General features: G+C 46.1%; 1 protein-coding gene across 4 annotated transcripts in view; it reads right to left on the reverse strand.

The window, feature by feature from the left end:
• Nucleotides 1–663: 663 nt before the first annotated feature.
• The window catches only part of LOC124145145 (monocarboxylate transporter 13-like), a 36,498-nt gene continuing 18,120 nt past the window's right edge, over nt 664–19,041 (reverse strand). For 2 of the 4 annotated variants that reach the window (XM_048390619.1, XM_046514832.2), the window contains 2 exons: nt 4,034–4,771; nt 664–3,628 (listed from right to left, as the gene is read on the reverse strand). In XM_048390619.1, the coding sequence (XP_048246576.1) occupies nt 3,447–3,628; nt 4,034–4,771 (920 nt within the window). In that variant the 3' untranslated portion in view covers nt 664–3,446. The remainder of the gene's footprint in view (nt 3,629–4,033; nt 4,772–19,041) is intronic. The other 2 variants (XM_048390620.1, XM_046514831.2) reach the window with 2 other exon arrangements.

Below are 19,041 nucleotides of genomic sequence, written 5' to 3' on the forward strand. Positions count from 1 at the left end.
AGACGGCAACAATTCTGGTGATTACGTGGGAATTCGGGGATGTCATACTTTCTCATCTGTCCGGAGCTGTGGAATTTCTCAGACAGCATGACTCGGTCATCATGACATTTACATGATTGTAAAAACATTTGAATGTTTGTTTGCTTGTTGTTTAATGAAGCACTCAGCAATAAATAACTCTATGACGGCAAGCCGTAATTAATCGAGTTTCGACCAGACATTCCAGTGACTGACATCATGAACATCGATCTACGCAATTGGTATACGATGACATGCATCAACCACGCCAGCGAGCCGATCCCGTTAGTCGCCTCTTACCACAAAAATGGTTGCTGGGGGCTAAACAGCCGGGGAAAAAAGTATACACTTGAAAATTGGATTGGACTAAAAAATTACAAATGTTATCAAAACGTTACTTGACCGGAAATAGTCGCCGAAACACTGCAAACTAGTCGCCGAAAATGCAAACTAGTCGCCGAAACACTGCAAACACTGCAAACAATTACTACACTCGAATAAAATATATTTCCATTGATAAAAACGTTTCTTGTTTGTTGCATTTTTAGCCACCATCAAATTTTTGTGTAACACTTTCTTTTGCCCCGCCGCATAATTGTAACCCCGAATCCCCACGGCGCGATTGTACAAACAACCAAAACATGGTGAAACATGATAGTTTATTATTATCGTTGATACATTGATAACATTGCCATTTTGCCAAGTTCGTATAAAAATATCAGAAATATGAATGTTGTTTATAATGTTGACGTAGCTTTATCACAGAATGAACTGCTTTTAGCAGTAAAAATGTATGTGAAATGTTACGTATATGTACAGACAGTTTTTATTACCATATGAGAAAATGATACCAAGAGCAAATAAACTTATACCTGCGCCGACTTTGTGGGTCTGGGGCCTCGTATCTCGCTATACAGAATTACGTCCCTTAGCCGTTCCATGATCCGCTGTTGCCACAGGTTTTTCCGAACGTTACCGTAGTGAAATCGTCCAGTTTAATGAATTTTGGAAGGGATTTCTGTGCCCTTTCCGCTTTCTCCCCGACGTATATAACGGTAAGTGTGACAGTTGGGTGAGAGCGAAGTGACACAGGTCTAAGACGTTTACCACTTCGGTGAAACCCACGAGCACTGGTATGGTGCAGCCACACCAATGATGAGGGCGAAACTCGGATTCGAACCCACAATCATGCAATCAAATAACTGCACCGGTGGCGTGATATCCGTTTTAACGGGGTCCGGATTAAAGAGGTGTTACACACATGTATTTCATTTTGGTGTATAACTACGCGGCGACATGGACAAGATTATGCCCATGTCGGAAATACCGATTATGATGATGATGATGATGATGACAGTGTTCGCGTTGAACAACATTTGTGTTACATCACGGCGCGTCATTTTCACGTGGGAGGAAAGCCCAAAGTGATGCAGGTCTCAGACGTTTACCACCTTGATGAAACCCACGAGGAAAAAGGTGCTGACGAATCTAGAAACATAATCCGAGCGAATAAGGGATTCGAACCCATGATCCTAGGCTCCTGGTACGCCAAAGGGACGCAATTTATGCAAAGAGAATTGCAGCACTTTAGACAACTGAGCCAACCTGTTACCCGATGATGACCATGAATGTATTGACGACGATAATGGTATTGAGTATTATCATTCGGATGAAGAGATCAATGCAGCAATGATGATGATGATGATGATGATAATGATGATGATGATTTTGACGGCAGATGCTTCCGATGACGATAACCTCACATGCAATCTTCTGTACAATTTATACGGTTCTATAAAATCGTATACCAAACAAAACAGACGTTGCACAAAAACACTTGTATAAGAACGATTTTTGTTTGTAATGAAAAACAGTGCATAGAGTTGTATACAAGCGTGGTTACCCGAGACAATTTACAACAGAGAAACTACCACACGTGTAGGGATAACAACTTCTGGTTTATGGCGTGTAGCTAAATTCAATGAACAGAAGTTGTTACCCATAAACTTTCTTATTCACTCACCAACTTCAAGAATACCAATAAAACCGTCATCACACTTATATGGAGTTCGACACAAGCGGAGTGTGATAATAAGGCCATAGTACAGATTCCGCCTTCACCACCTCGCCTACCTCGAATTCCATATATCAATTGTATAGGTACGCCCTGTGTTACAAATGTTACAACGTGAACAACTGGTTCACTGTACCAGTGCAAACAAGACGTACTCCACACAGTGTCATCTTGACGCTCTAATTGCATAAATGCTCATGTTGAATTGTTTTCTCAGCGTTTTCCCGTTCTGTCGACATATTTCTCAGAATATATGAAATACAAGTCTTTGTCATATTTACCGTTATCACTAAATATGATATAGAAAATTCATTTGTTTTGGAATAAAATAAATACCGGACACACGGTGTACGCATTGTCTTAAAAGCCAGATCCGTACTGATATACATCTTGAAAATATAGGGGTTGCGTTTCTTTTTTGAGAGAGTGTAGTTACATTACGACAAGACAAAGAGTTAATATTTGATATTTTTTCATTACCTGTCATACAATTTCATTTCAAATTTCCCCAGTGATATGAAGCATACAGTATTATCCATACTATATGATTGACACTTGATATTGTATAAGGGTTCAACGTGTGCCCAGTTGCATCTTCCCTAGGCAGGGGAATTAACTGACTGTAGAGGTCCAGTTTCCAGCCTTGCCGAACTGGACTGGAATTTCTGGGCTCGATTGTAGCGCCACCAGTGGCTATTACGAGTTATGTCCCTTCTATTTCCCTCCTATTGACCAATCAGATTCCAACTCTCATATCACGTGCATTTGCGTCGCCGTCATATAGCTGGAATATTGCTGAGTGCGGCATTTAACAACAAACAAAGCTTTGCATGCTTTGCAAATCCTGCAATCAAACGAAATCGGTTTTGCACGGTTGTCGATTTCGTTCCGCGGGTTTGATTGGACAATGCATAGACTCGTTAGTCCTGCCAAAAGATAACTCTTTATTCCAGCCTAGTTGGGCAAGGGTGGAAACTGGACTGTCCTAGTCAGTTAACTCCCTTGCCTCGGGAAGATGGCCCAGTTGTGCTTGTTGGTGATCTTGGAGGGGACACAAAACTTTAAAAAGAGTCCTACCCCCTTACGTTTGGGAATAATTTGCCGAAGAAACAATTCTTTGACGCACTCTTCCTAACACGCTTGATATGTTACATCAGTATTGCCGGGATGCATCCCATCTCAGTTCTTTGTCATCTCTAATTCAAATATCACATGATTATGCTGATCACATACCCATATATGGGTGAAAATTAATCTGTTGCCTAGCAACATCAAGTCATGGGTACAAATTAGTCTGTTGCCTAGCAACATCAAGTCATGGGTAAAGATTAATCTCTTGCCTAGCAACATCAAGTCATGATGCTGCCGGAAGTGGCTGTTTCTCCTCTTCAATCACAGAAACTTCCACATCTAACATTTCGTCTCCCGCCATCTTGCGGCAGGCTTTGAAAAGGGGGAGAACCCCTCCTAGTATTATGACAGATCCTCCCACGTAGAATGAGGTATCGTAGGAGCCGGTTATATCGTAGAGGAGCCCTGAAACAACGATGATGTAATGGATAACACAAGAGTGAGTGAGTTGGGATTGACTTCGCTTTTAACAGTATTCCAGTCATATCAGACAGTGTCAGCTTAAAGTGGGAAGTGCAGGTCTCAGATGTTTACAACTTTGGTGAAACCCACGAGCACGGACATGGTGCTGACAAACCTAGAAACATAATCAGGGCGAATCGGGATTCGAACCCACAATCGTAGGGACGCAACTCTGAATTGCGGCACCTTGTATGACTGTGCCCCCATCCCCCACCCCTTAAAAAAAAACGGAAAAAAAACCCAAACCAAAACAACTACAAGAAATAAACTAACAAACAAAGCAACTAAAAATGAAAATAATAAATATAATCCCAAATAAACCCAGATAAACATGGGAAAATCACTCACCAGCAAATGGCCCGCCAATCATCTGTCCTAGGGCCATGAAGATCATCAAAAAGCCATAGCCATTTGCAAATCTGTGGATCCCAAGAATCTGGACCAGAAGCGCGGGAAGAAGGGCTCCAAAACAGGCAGTGAAGAAGCCAAACAGCGAAGACAGTGTCACCATGGCAATGTAACTGTTGCTTAGCACCGGATAGAAACATGACGTCATCCCACTGAGGATGAAGCACACTGAATACACCATCACCACATTCACTCGCGGATGGTTACCAAACGAACCAAGAGCAAAGCGTCCAATCAAATTGGCGACACCAATAGATGACATCAGCATTGAACTCTGGCTTTCTGTGCGTCCACTGACCTCTGCAAACGCCATGAGATGAAGATATACGATTGAGAGTCCAAAGCAGACGAGAACGTTGTTACATACTAAAAGCAGATACGCGGATTTTCGGAAAGCCGTGACGTCAAACACTTTCGTTTTTTCTTGTCTAAGCTCCACACGCTTCACGGGTCGCAAGACAGCTCCACACACACATATATTCAGGCACATGGCGCCCAGAAGAAGAAGAGAACTCCGCCAGCCGAACGCGTGGCTTAGAAGCGTAATGATTGGCGGAAAGATGAACGTGCCTACACCAACTCCGGACACTGTTATTCCAGTAGCGATGCCTCTGTATTTCTCGAAGCACTGAGCCACTGCCGTGATGGCGGGAATGAACGAGATCCCAAACCCCATACCTGAAACAGTTAAAAGAATAACATGAAATTGGTGAAAACTAAGGACGCATCATGGAATGGGGAATGTTAGAATGCGCTCAAGTAGGTATGGAGGCACGAGTGGCTTAGGTGTCTGAAGCGCCGCCATTTGCTGTGCAGAGTTGCGTCCCCTGGGCACGCCGGAAACCTACGCTCGTGGGTTCGAATCGGTTGGGTAACCCAGTGGTTAATGTGTTTGCTCGTCATGCAGCAGACCCGGGTTCGATTCCCACATGGGTACAATGTGCGAAGCCAATGTCTTGTAACAACAGGGATGATTCATGGGAAATATGTGCCAATACAAAACTGTAAATTCAGGTAAATATAGGTCAAGGAGTCTCAGTGCATGTATAATAGTGACACTATTTGCAAATAGGCGGTTAACTTTAAAGATTTTTGTTCGTGGAATGAAAAGATGTTGAATGACCTTAAGAAAAAGCAGCACAGAACTACTATACACCTGGTTGTAGGGATTTGTACAATAAAGGGATCCATGTGTTAAATCAATAAGAACATTGAAGAAACGACTGGAAACATATACAGAATTCATTGAGAATCTCTTCTATGCCACAAGAAGCGTCATCATAAAAATGTCCAGGCTCGCAGATAATTTGAGATCGCGAGAACCACGGGAATGGATGCAGGGGTTAGTGTAGGTTTGCAGAACCCTGGAGATACAGAGGGTGTGTGAGCCTCATCATTGGATGATTTGGTTTGGTTTGTTTGTTTGTATGTTGTTTAACGCCGCACTCGGCAATATTCAACCTTTATGACGGCAGTCTGTAAATAATCAAGTCTGTACCAGACAATCCAGTGGTTGATATCATGAGCATCGATCCACGCAATTGGGATACGATACGATCCCGTTAATCGCCTCTTACGACCAGCATAGTCGCCTTTTACGGCAAGCATGGTTTGCTGAAGACCTATTCTACCCCGGATCTTCACGAGGTAAGCTTCGTTGTATCTGGTGAACGGGAATTTATTCATTACATTTAATTTTTGGATGTTTTGTTTCACATTAAAATATTAAATATGTTTAAGCAAATAAACTGTGGGCCAAAAGTAAGTATACACCCATGTTTCGATGGTGACTCAAATGAAACACACATGAAATAGTCGATGGTCGTGAGTTTTGAACGGGTATCATAAACTGATAGATAGACAGATAGATAGATAGATAGATAGATAGAGATCATGGATATTTGGGGGTATTTGTTATAAAATTGCAGTGTGTACAAAACTACATGTACATTATATTTTGTTTTCATAATCATTGTATTAGGAGTGAGTGAGGATGGTTTTACGCCGCTTTTAGCAATATTCCGGTAATATCACGCCTGGGGACAACTGAAATAGGCTTCACACATTGTGCCCATGTGGGGAATGGAACCAGAGCCTTATGCCTGACGACCGAACGCTTTAACCACTAGGCTACCCCACCGCCCCCATTGTAATAGAAGCGAGATATATAGAAATGTTATGCTAAAAAAACAGTCGACCTTTTCAGTAGTGGAGGTAAAATTATTGCCTTACAACGACAACAATGAGAGCATTCAAGATTTTTCTTTTTCCAAAGAAAATATATTCCAGACCAGGCATATACTAAGAAGTTGCTTTAAAATGATATTTTTTTTGGATCGCCATTATTGTGTTTAATTAATTTGAGATGAGGTATAATGGGGTTACACGTCACGTTCAAGATTATTCCACTTTTATAGCGACGTGCATGCACGTATGTGTGCGTGTGCTAGCCTGCACTTACGCCGGTTTGATAGCGCTAGAGCGAGTTTATCATGGATGCAATACTCAGATACATTATGCTTGTGGGTTTGGTTTGTTTGAAGTTCAATCAGAAGATGTTTTAAGTTGTTTCCAGTCAATATGCGCGAATTCCGTTGTTGACCAATCAGAAAGGTGGCTGTGCGTTACTGCTTAACTATGTATTGTGACTGTAAATACCACGTGACCAAAACCAAGATCTTAATCTTTCTAATAGGAAGATCTGTTATTACCCGCAAAATCAGGGCGAATACAGGATTTGAAACCAACTGTCATAGGTTTCTGGTACATCTGAGGGACATTGCCCACTTCTGCTCAACTCTTGTGAACTCTTATGTACTGTGCTCATCGCATCGTGGCCTCTTGGATGACTGGGTCCACCTTGAAACTTGCTGCTACTACTACTACTACTACTACTACTACTACTACTACTACCGATGCTGCTTCTGCTGCAATGGCATTTCTGGTGTCCCCCGCCGTATTGCTGGAATATTGCTAAAAGCGGCGTAAAACCACACTCACTCACTCACTCACTCTGCTGCAATGGCTACAACACTATATATACTGACAAAAGGTGTTGTGTGGGAAATATTTTATGGACGTTTCCATGGGTATTACGCCCGACAGCTTGGGCACCCCAGAATTAAATATTCTGCCAGTTTGAAGTATCTAGTATTATTCCAGACTTCGCAAAATTGTTTTCCATTCATAATACCTATTTTTGGTATCGAATTCAGCTTTTCAAATGTTTTATGGACGGCATAGTTCATGTTGAGGGTTGGTTTAATTGCTTGAGAATGCATAATAATCACTTACTCACTCACTCACTCACTCATACTAACATGGAAAACACAAGGGAACGTTTGAGGGAACAGTTTAGAAAAAGTTCAAGAGAACAGTGGAGGGAAGGTTTGCGGGAACATTTCAGGGAACGTTTCAGTGAACATATGATGGAACGTTTGCGGGAACACATTCAGGCACGTTTGAGCCATCTTCCCGAGGCAAGGGCGTTAGCTGACTATAAAAGACCAGTTTCCAGCCTTGCCTAACTAGACTGGAATTTCCAGGCTCGATCGTAGCGCCACCAGTGGCAATAACGAGTTATGCCCCGACCATGTCCCTCCTACTGACCCATCAGATTCTATCTCTCATATCTCTTGTATTTGCTTCAAATAAAATGGCGGCGCCCAGTGAAGACGATCTGATTGATAAACAAAATGGCTATTGTAATAAAACGGGTGTTACCTTCTCGAAGTGCATCACATCACGTGAACACCTTGATTAAAAACATTAAACAATATGCAAAATATCTGTCGACGCCCAGCTGGTTGTACACATGCTTTGCAAACCCTGCAGTCGACCAGAATCTGCACGTTGAAATCCATGTTGTTTACAAACCGGATATCTAGTTCGTTACGCAATTATAGTCAGTTAACTCCCTTGCTTGAAGGACTCCATAGGGCACCATAGAGAACGCTTGAGGGGACACCATAGGGAACGCTTGAGGGGGCACCATAGGGAACGCTTGAGGGGGAACCACAGGGAACGCTTGAGGGGGCACCATAGGGAACGCTTGAGGGGGCACCATAGGGAACGCTTGAGGGGGCACCATAGGGAACGCTTGAGGGGGCACTATAGGGAACGCTTGAGTGGGCACCATAGGGAACGCTTGAGGGAACACTATAGGGAACGCGTGAGGGAACATTACAGGGAACACTTAAAGGAACGTTTGAGGGAACACTACAGGGAACGCTTGAGGGAACACTATAGGGAACGCTTGAGGGAACACTATAGGGAACGTTTGAGGGAACACTATAGGGAACGCTTGAGGGGGCACTATAGGGAACGCTTGAGGGGGCACCATAGGGAACACTTGAGGGAACACTATAGGGAACGCGTGAGGGAACACTATAGGGAACACTTAAAGGAACGTTTGAGGGAACACTACAGGGAACGCTTGAGGGAACACTACAGGGAACGCTTGAGGGAACACTACAGGGAACGTTTGAGGGAACACTATAGGGAACGCTTGAGGGAACACTATAGGGAACGTTTGAGGGAACACTATAGGGAACGCTTGAGGGGGCACCATAGGGAACGCTTGAGGGGACACCATAGGGAACGCTTGAGGGGGCACCATAGGGAACGCTTGAGGGGGCACCATAGGGAACACTTGAGGGGGCACCATAGGGAACGCTTGAGGGGACACCATAGGGAACGCTTGAGGGGACACAATAGGGAACGCTTGAGGGAACACTACAGGGAACGTTTGAGGGGGCACCATAGGGAACACTTGAGGGGGCACCATAGGGAACGCTTGAGGGGACACCATAGGGAACGCTTGAGGGGGCACCATAGGGAACACTTGAGGGGGCACCATAGGGAACGCTTGAGGGGACACCATAGGGAACGCTTGAGGGGACACAATAGGGAACGCTTGAGGGAACACTACAGGGAACGTTTGAGGGGGCACCATAGGGAACACTTGAGGGGGCACCATAGGGAACGCTTGAGGGGACACCATAGGGTACGCTTGAGGGGGCACCATAGGGAACGCTTAAGGGGACACCATAGGGAACGCTTGAGGGGGCACCATAGGGAACGCTTGAGGGAACACTACAGGGAGAGCTTGAGGGGACACCATAGGGAACGCTTGAGGGGACACCATAGGGAACGCTTGAGGGGACACCATAGGGAACGTTTGAGGGGGCACCATAGGGAACACTTGAGGGGGCACCATAGGGAACGTTTGAGGGAACACTACAGGGAACGCTTGAGGGAACACTACAGGGAACGCTTGAGGGAACACTACAGGGAACGTTTGAGGGAACACTACAGGGAACGTTTGAGGGAACACTATAGGGAACGCTTGAGGGAACACTATAGGGAACACTACAGGGAACGTTTGAGGGAACACTATAGGGAACGTTTGAGGGAACACTTTAGGGAACGCTTGAGGGAACACTACAGGGAACACTACAGGGAACGTTTGAGGGAACACTATAGGGAACGTTTGAGGGAACACTTTAGGGAACGCTTGAGGGAACACTACAGGGAACACTATAGGGGACGTTTGAGGGAACACTACAGGGAACGTTTGAGGGAACACTATAGGGAACGCTTGAGGGAACACTACAGGGAACGTTTAAGGGAACACTATAGGGAACGTTTGAGGGAACACTTTAGGGAACGCTTGAGGGAACACTACAGGGAACGTTTGAGGGAACACTACAGGGAAAGTTTGAGGGAACACTTTAGGGAAAGTTTGAGGGAACACTACAGGGAACGTTTGAGGGAACACTACAGGGAAAGTTTGAGGGAACACTTTAGGGAACGCTTGAGGGAACACTACAGGGAACGTTTGAGGGAACACTACAGGGAAAGTTTGAGGGAACACTATAGGGAACGCTTGAGGGAACACTACAGGGAACACTACAGGGAACGTTTGAGGGAACACTATAGGGAACGTTTGAGGGAACACTTTAGGGAACGCTTGAGGGAACACTACAGGGAACACTATAGGGAACGTTTGAGGGAACACTACAGGGAACGTTTGAGGGAACACTATAGGGAACGTTTGAGGGAACACTACAGGGAACGCTTGAGGGAACACTACAGGGAACACTTGAGGGAACACTATAGGGAAAGTTTGAGGGAACACTACAGGGAACACTACAGGGAACACTTGAGGGAACACTATGGGGAACACTTGAGGGAACACTATAGGGAAAGTTTGAGGGAACACTATAGGGAAAGATTGAGGGAACACTTTAGGGAACGCTTGAGGGAACACTACAGGGAACACTACAGGGAACGTTTGAGGGAACACTACAGGGAACACTTGAGGGAACACTACAGGGAACACTTGAGGGAACACTACAGGGAACACTTGAGGGAACACTACAGGGAACACTTGAGGGAACACTACAGGGAACACTATAGGGAACACTACAGGGAACACTACAGGGAAAACTTGAGGGAACGTTTGAGGGAACACTATAGGGAACGTTTGGGGGAACACCATAGGGAAAGATTGAGTGACACCACAGGGAACGTTTGAGGGGACGCGATAGGAAACGCTTGAGGAAACACCATAACTAATGCTTGAGGGAACACATGAGAGGCCGTATGAGAGAACACACTGGGGAACGTTTGAGGGAACAAATTACACGAGAACGTATGAAGCAACACACCGGGGACGGTTTGATACAGGGCATTTGGGAACGGATAAAGTGACATTCTAGAGAAGTATGTGAGGCATACACAAGTTGACGACTGGTTCGAGGGGCGATTCTACCAGTGCTTTCAAGCGCTGACGGTTGCATTAAGTCTTAATTGGTGTCGTCTATTCACTCATGCAGAGATCAGTCAGGCAATTCTAAGTGTGATGGAAGATAATCAATGTAGCCGTCTTCGTTTCCTTAATGCTTGGCTGGGACCTTTACAGACAGTCACGTCAATCAATAACATGAAAATAAATAATAAATCATGGTAAAGTCGCAGTCAGAGGTGCGTTCAGTTATGGCCCGTTTAGTCGAATATGTGAAGGCAGACTGACCAACCGGATTTCCATCCAATACAGCCTAGACATAGAACACGTAACAGGCATTTCGTACCTGTTATGGACATTTAATGGGCATTTTGGACCTTGACAGCAGTTTGGCCCTTTCAGAGACATCAAACATTAAATTTGGGCTTTAAATGGCATCTGAAGCATACCTTGTACCTTTGATGGACATTTAACGGGCATTTGGGGTCCTTAAATTGCATCTGACAGCTGTTTGGGCCTTTCAAGGACATCAAACATGAATTTTGGGCTTTTAAATGGCATCTAACGCATTTATGCCTTTAAAAGCATATAATAGGCATTTTTGGCCATTAATGTGCATGTTACTAGCGTTTTGGGCCTTTCAAGGGCATCAAACAGATACCTGGGGCCTTTCAAGAGCGCCTAACAGGAAAATTAGGTTCAACCATAAGACTTTGCTGACATTGCGGGCCCGCACAGGACACTGGATGTTTGTAATTGTAATGCCCAGGTACTGTCACAGATCAGGTCTTGACGACAACGTATATAGACGGAGACCAGTTTGGGTAAACCAGCGAACAGACCAAATGTCATACTCGGGCAAATCTCAGGTTCGAAACCATGATCAGCGAATCCGGGTGAAAACAAGGCAGGTAACTTTCCTGCGGCTCCTCTGACAACTGGGATGACCAATAAGCTACCTTGTCCATTGGTCACTGTCCTGCAAACGATACTGTTTCCAGGGAAATAAATGTCCGCATTATCAAAATTCCGTATCACCCAATAATGAATTTGTGTAATATCCTTTGCAATAATAGGCGTCTCTAACATCTTTCGTCAGGAAAGGTGAGGTGAGGTGAGATAAGGCGAGGTGAGGTGAGGTGAGGTGAAATGGGGTTTAATGCCGCGTTAAGGATTATTGCACTTGCATGTGTGTGTGTGTGGCTGCTTGTACTATTCCGGACGTATATAGTTTAACATATATACCTTTCTCATTCCCAGTATTCTGACTACGAGCCGATTAATTCTTGTTTTACCCTTAAATGCCGAGCGTCAGGCAGAGTAACAACAAGTACCATCTCTTGACGTCTTCTGATATGACGGGGCCGGGGATCGAACCATCGACCTTCCGCTTTCCGGGCAGACGCTCTATCCACTAGACCACGGATGCGGACTCCGGAAAAGGGGAAAGAGGGGATTTCAGTGTGAGATGTGACTGGACTGTCGGCATTACGGGAACATCAACGCAGTGTTGCTTGTGGACTATATCATGTATTGACTCTGATACGATACTTCCCACAACATAGCTAGGCTTGATTTTTCTTTTCGAGATACAGAAATCAGATATGTTTGTTTGAACGCCGCGTTCAGAAATCTGAGAACTTAGAAACCTTTAGGCTGGTTGGCTGACTAGAAATATCACCTGACGCGACGTCAATGGAGATGTGCTTAGATATTCACGCTGAGGGATATCGTGTCGGAGAAAAAGATCCTGTTGTTATTATGAGACTGGATTGAGGTTAAATGGCCGTCATGGTAAGTCTGACAGCTGATAGTCACGGCTTCACGAGTAAAGTGAAACGAACACTTAACGGACGGCAAGCGTCAATATTAGGTCAAGGTCAAGGTCAGAAATAATAACAGAGGCATGCTCAAAGTAGTGCTATTATTACCCCGATCACTGGATCAGTTTGCGCTCAAGAATCAAGGCCAAGGTCAGAAATAATAACAGGGGCATGCTCAAAGCGCTATTATTACCCCCATCACTGGATCAGTGGTCAAGGGCAAGGGCAGAAATAATAACAATAGGCCATTTATATTGTGCATATTTCCACACCTCTCAGAAACATGCTCAAAGTGCTAATATAACCCCGGTCACTGGATCAGTGTGCACTCAAGAATCATTCTCAACTCCCTGGGGAGTATACAACCCAAGGGTGTCAGTTAGGCGCAAGAAGGTTAACAACCACATTGCCATCTCATCCTACCGGGTACCCATTCACTGCTGGTGAACAGAGGTACATTTCGAACAGTCGTCCAAGAGGCAAGACGCCGAAACGCGGTCACCCATCCAACTCCTCTCCGCGACCGACGTTACCTAACTTCACCTGATTTTTTACCTGTGCGCTGTGCACAGGACCACGGGCCACCACGAATGTTGGCAGCGTTAAAATAATGTCACAGCAACTAGGTCACGCTGTCACGCGAGGCTCTTTGAAAACACGAGCTGTTTAGCCCAAGCTGACAGCTGTCAGTGTCGGTTATTGATAAATGTTGTGTTGCACGGGCTGTTATGACCTTGGTTTTTAATTAAAGGGTCAGTAAGTAAGTATATGCCATATACACAGAGGTAAATGTGATTGTGATAATACGAAACGAAATGTTTATAATACCCTTTGTTGTATAATACCAGAGTGAGTGAGTATGGTTTTACGCCGCTTTTAGCAATATTCCAGCAATATCACGGCGGGGGACACCAGAAATGGGCTTCACACATTGTACCCATGTCGGGAATCGAACCCGGGTCTTCGGCGTGACGAGCGAACGCTTTAACCACTAGGCTACCCGACCGCCCCTATAATACCAGAGGGCGGCATCGTTACAGTGAGTTGCTGAGTGAGTATTGTTTTATGTCCAGTGCAGCAAGACTTCAGGGTCGTGTACAAGAGTACAGAGGGGGGACTTTAAGGAGGTATTGAGTAAGTAAGTAAGTTGGTTTTAACACCGCTTTTAACAGTATTCCAGTTATATCACGGCGTGTCAGCTTAATGTGGGAGGAAAGCCCGAAGTGATGCAGGTCTCAGACGTTTACCACTTCGGTGAAACCCACGAGCACGGGTATGGTGCTGACAAACCGAGAAACATAATCGTGCCCCCTTAAGGAGGTATTGATTGTGGGAATGGTATGTAGGATTTTAGGGGAGAGAGAAGAGGGGTGGAGAAGAGCAGCGGGTATAGGAAGGGGGAGGAGGTTTGAACTTGATATTCCACGGTATTTTGTATGAACCATACTTGATGTACGATGATGCTAAAGTAATTTTATTACTTCATGAGTTGGAGATGGGTGATGAGAGTTGAGTGTAAAATGACGGAGGAATGGCCGGGGTAGGGCGTGGGGGTGCGGCAGGGAGGGTAAGGGGTGAGGCAGGGAGGGTAAGGGGTGCGGCAGAGAGGGTAAGGGGTGAGGCAGGGAGGGTAAGGGGTGAGGCAGGGAGGGTGGGGGTGAGGCAGGGAGGGTTAGGGGTGAGGCAGGGAGGGTAGGTGTGTGGCAGGGAGGGTAAGGGGTGAGGCAGGGAGGGTAAGGGGTGAGGCAGGGAGGGTGGGGGTGCGGCAGGGAGGGTGGGGGTGAGGCAGGGAGGGTAAGGGGTGAGGCAGGGAGGGTGGGGTGAGGCAGGGAGGGTAAGGGGTGAGGCAGGGAGGGTGGGGGTGAGGAAGGGAGGGTGGGGGTGAGGCAGGGAGGGTTAGGGGTGAGGCAGGGAGGGTAGGTGTGTGGCAGGGAGGGTAAGGGGTGAGGCAGGGAGGGTTAGGGGTGCGGCAGGGAGGGTAAGGGGTGAGGCAGGGAGGGTAAGGGGTGCGGCAGAGAGGTAAGGGGTGAGGCAGGGAGGGTAAGGGGTGAGGCAGGGAGGGTGGGGGTGCGGCAGGGAGGGTAAGGGGTGAGGCAGGGAGGGTAAGGGGTGAGGCAGGGAGGGTAAGGGGTGAGGCAGGGAGGGTGGGGGTGCGGCAGGGAGGGTGGGGGTGAGGCAGGGAGGGTAAGGGGTGAGGCAGGGAGGGTGGGGTGAGGCAGGGAGGGTAAGGGGTGAGGCAGGGAGGGTGGGGGTGAGGAAGGGAGGGTGGGGGTGAGGCAGGGAGGGTTAGGGGTGAGGCAGGGAGGGTAGGTGTGTGGCAGGGAGGGTAAGGGGTGAGGCAGGGAGGGTTAGGGGTGCGGCAGGGAGGGTAAGGGGTGAGGCAGGGAGGGTAAGGGGTGCGGCAGGGAGGGTTAGGGGTGAGGCAGGGAGGGTAGGGGTGTGCACTTCTTATCCTGCCCGTTGTTCATAGAAAATAACTGAGATAGAAAAGTCACGTAAGTGGATGTTCAAATGCACTGGCGCAGGAACTCAGTCTCTTAATGAATCGCATACAGACCCAAATACCAACATCCATTTTCAGCCCACGTATATCCGCAAGTGTCTCTGCGGTTGTACACCATTTAGTACACGAGGTTCAAGGTTCAGCCTAGATTCCAACATGAGCACTCTTTGTGGACGTGCTACATACATTACATAATGTCCACAACTGTGCTCGGGACAACCAGTCAGTCAGTCAATCAATGCAAGGATTCCGCCGTACCATAGCCCGCTGTGGTATGCAGTACACATGTTAATAGTGTCTCCAGCTAAACAAGACTAACGCGTGCTTTTTGCAACCTACTTTACCAGTTCACTTATACTCAGACATATCACTGAGTGCGTTACAGTGTCAGTGTCTTTTGTCCTTCTAGACATTAACATAAATAGTCTAGTTTCAGTAGACAGTGACTGAGTGAGTTGTGAGAAGTCGTCGTGGGCAGGACTTGGGTTATATATCATGGTGTCATCTGTCTCTCTCTGGTTCTCTGTCTCTCTCTCTCACTCTCGCTCTCTCTCATTCACTATCTCCGTCTCTCCCTCTCTCTCATTCACTATCTCTCCCACTCTTTCTCCTTCTCTCACTCTCCTGCTCCCTCTCTCTAATTCACTATATCCGTCTCTCCCTCTCTCTCATTCACTATCTCTCCCACTCTTTCTCCTTCTGTCACTCTCCTGCTCCCTCTCTCTAATTCACTATCTCCGTCTCTCCCTCTCTCTCATTCACTATCTCTCCCACTCTTTCTCCCTCTCTCTCTCATTAACCATATCCGTCTCTCCCTCTCTCTCATTCACTATCTCTCCCACTCTTTCTCCCTCTCTCTAAATCACCATCTCCGTCTCTCCATCTCTCTCTTATCTCTCTCTCTCTCTCTCTCTCTCTCTCTCTCTCTCTCTCTCTCTCTCTCTCTCTCTCTCTCTCTCTCTCTCTCTCTCTCTCTCTCTCTCTCACGTATTCCCGTTCGGCGTCCAACCAACCCCAAACATCCCGACGAATATTCAGGCTGTCATGTTGTCGTTGTTGGTGTTACTGGTATTATTAAATTGTCAAGACATTCACTCACGTGTGTTATAACATGGTGACAGCGGGTCAGCGATGTCACTACACATCAATACATAAGCCAAGCATGTTGGTAAGCCTCCCAGTGTACATCATCCAGCGGATAACACACACACACCCCCCCCCCCCCCCCCCCCACCAGCAACCCCCACCCCACCCCAACGATCATTGTAATCATATAGAATCTACACGTTAATACTGCCGACACAGGATCCATATCGAACAGCCATTACCACTGCCCCTTCGCCCTGGCCACTCTGGCTAAGTGTTATTGAGTGCTGAATATGAAACACGGCTTTACAAACGTCCATTATATTATACATGGGTATCAATAACCTGCATGACAGATGTGAACGCCATCTGGCTTCATGAACAGCAACCGCAAGTTCGAATACATTGGGCTATACAACTGCCATACCGCACGCACCAAATAATAATATATATCCAATGATATCTAGGGTGTTCATGAACCAGAAGACGCTGTTGTGTCTCATGGACCCGTGAGGTATCTATACACGGTGTTTATGAACCAGAAGACGCTGTTGTGTTTCATGGACCCGTGAGGTAACTATACACGGTGTTTATGAAACAGAAGACGCTGTTGTGTTTCATGGACCCGTGAGGTATCTATACACGGTGTTTATGAAACAGAAGACGCTGTTGTGTCTCGTGGACCCGTGAGGTATCTATACACGGTGTTTATGAAACAGAAGACGCTGTTGTGTTTCATGGACCCGTGAGGTATCTATACACGGTGTTTATGAAACAGAAGACGCTGTTGTGTCTCATGGACCCGTGAGGTATCTATACACGGTGTTTATGAAACAGAAGACGCTGTTGTGTTTCATGGACCCGTGAGGTATCTATACACGGTGTTTATGAAACAGAAGACGCTGTTGTGTTTCGTGGACCCGTGAGGTAACTATACACAGTGTTTATGAAACAGAAGACGCTGTTGTGTTTCATGGACCCGTGAGGTATCTATACACAGTGTGGATGAAACAGAAGACGCTGTTGTGTCTCATGGACCCGTGAGGTATCTATACACAGTGTTTATGAAACAGAAGACGCTGTTGTGTTTCATGGACCCGTGAGGTATCTATACACGGTGTTTATGAAACAGAAGACGCTGTTGTGTCTCATGGACCCGTGAGGTATCTACACACGGTGTTCATGAAACAGAAGACGCTGTTGTGTTTCGTGGACCCGTGAGGTATCTATAAACGGTGTTTATGAAACAGAAGACGCTGTTGTGTCTCATGGACCCGTGAGGTATCTATACACGGTGTTTATGAAACAGAAGACGCTGTTGTGTTTCATGGACCCGTGAGGTATCTATACACGGTGTTTATGAAACAGAAGACGCTGTTGTGTTTCGTGGACCCGTGAGGTAACTATACACAGTGTTTATGAAACAGAAGACGCTGTTGTGTTTCATGGACCCGTGAGGTATCTATACACAGTGTGGATGAAACAGAAGACGCTGTTGTGTCTCATGGACCCGTGAGGTATCTATACACAGTGTTTATGAAACAGAAGACGCTGTTGTGTTTCGTGGACCCGTGAGGTATCTATACACGGTGTTTATGAAACAGAAGACGCTGTTGTGTCTCATGGACCCGTGAGGTATCTACACACGGTGTTCATGAAACAGAAGACGCTGTTGTGTTTCGTGGACCCGTGAGGTATCTATACACGGTGTTTATGAAACAGAAGACGCTGTTGTGTCTCATGGACCCGTGAGGTATCTATACACGGTGTTTATGAAACAGAAGACGCTGTTGTGGCTCATGGACCCGTGAGGTATCTATACACGGTGTTTATGAAACAGAAGACGCTGTTGTGTTTCGTGGACCCGTGAGGTATCTATACACAGTGTTTATGAAACAGAAGACGCTGTTGTGTTTCATGGACCCGTGAGGTATCTATACACGGTGTTTATGAAACAGAAGACGCTGTTGTGTCTCATGGACCCGTGAGGTAACTATACACAGTGTTTTTGAAACAGAAGACGCTGTTGTGTTTCATGGACCCGTGAGGTATCTATACACGGTGTTCATGAAACAGAAGACGCTGTTGTGTCTCATGGACCCGTGAGGTAACTATACACCGTGTTTATGAAACAGAAGACGCTGTTGTGTCTCATGGACCCGTGAGGTATCTACACACGGTGTTCATGAAACAGAAGACGCTGTTGTGTTTCGTGGACCCGTGAGGTATCTATACACGGTGTTTATGAAACAGAAGACGCTGTTGTGGCTCATGGACCCGTGAGGTATCTATACACGGTGTTTATGAAACAGAAGACGCTGTTGTGTCTCATGGACCCGTCAGGTATCTATACACGGCGTGGATGAAACAGAAGACGCTGTTGTGTTGCACAGTCCCTTGAGATAACTATACATAGACAATGTCCCAGGTGACATGCAGTTGAAGTTGTGGATCGTATTACAGACGCTATTCCTCACTAAAGACTGATGTTCTGGCAGGCTACTTTCACCTCACGAGGCATCTGCCAGATTAGAATGAACTGCACAACCTAGCTTAGAACATCAAACAGTAAAGGAGTAGCATGAACGTAAATAAAATAAGTATTGTCACTGAGTCCGACCAAACGTAACGGGTGACCCGGTTGCGTCAGAAGGGAGTTTCTGAACTCATCAGTCGTAATTCATCCTATTTAAACGTATCTCGCAAAACGTATTTCTTTAGTAAACATAACAGTGTCCCTTGTGTTTCTCCACTGAAGGTTACGTTCAAGATATTTGTGCAGATCTCA

This window comes from Haliotis rufescens, unplaced genomic scaffold, assembly GCF_023055435.1.
Source record: "Haliotis rufescens isolate VD_foot unplaced genomic scaffold, xgHalRufe1.0.p SCAF_9, whole genome shotgun sequence".
In the NCBI taxonomy this organism is placed as follows: domain Eukaryota; kingdom Metazoa; phylum Mollusca; class Gastropoda; order Lepetellida; family Haliotidae; genus Haliotis; species Haliotis rufescens.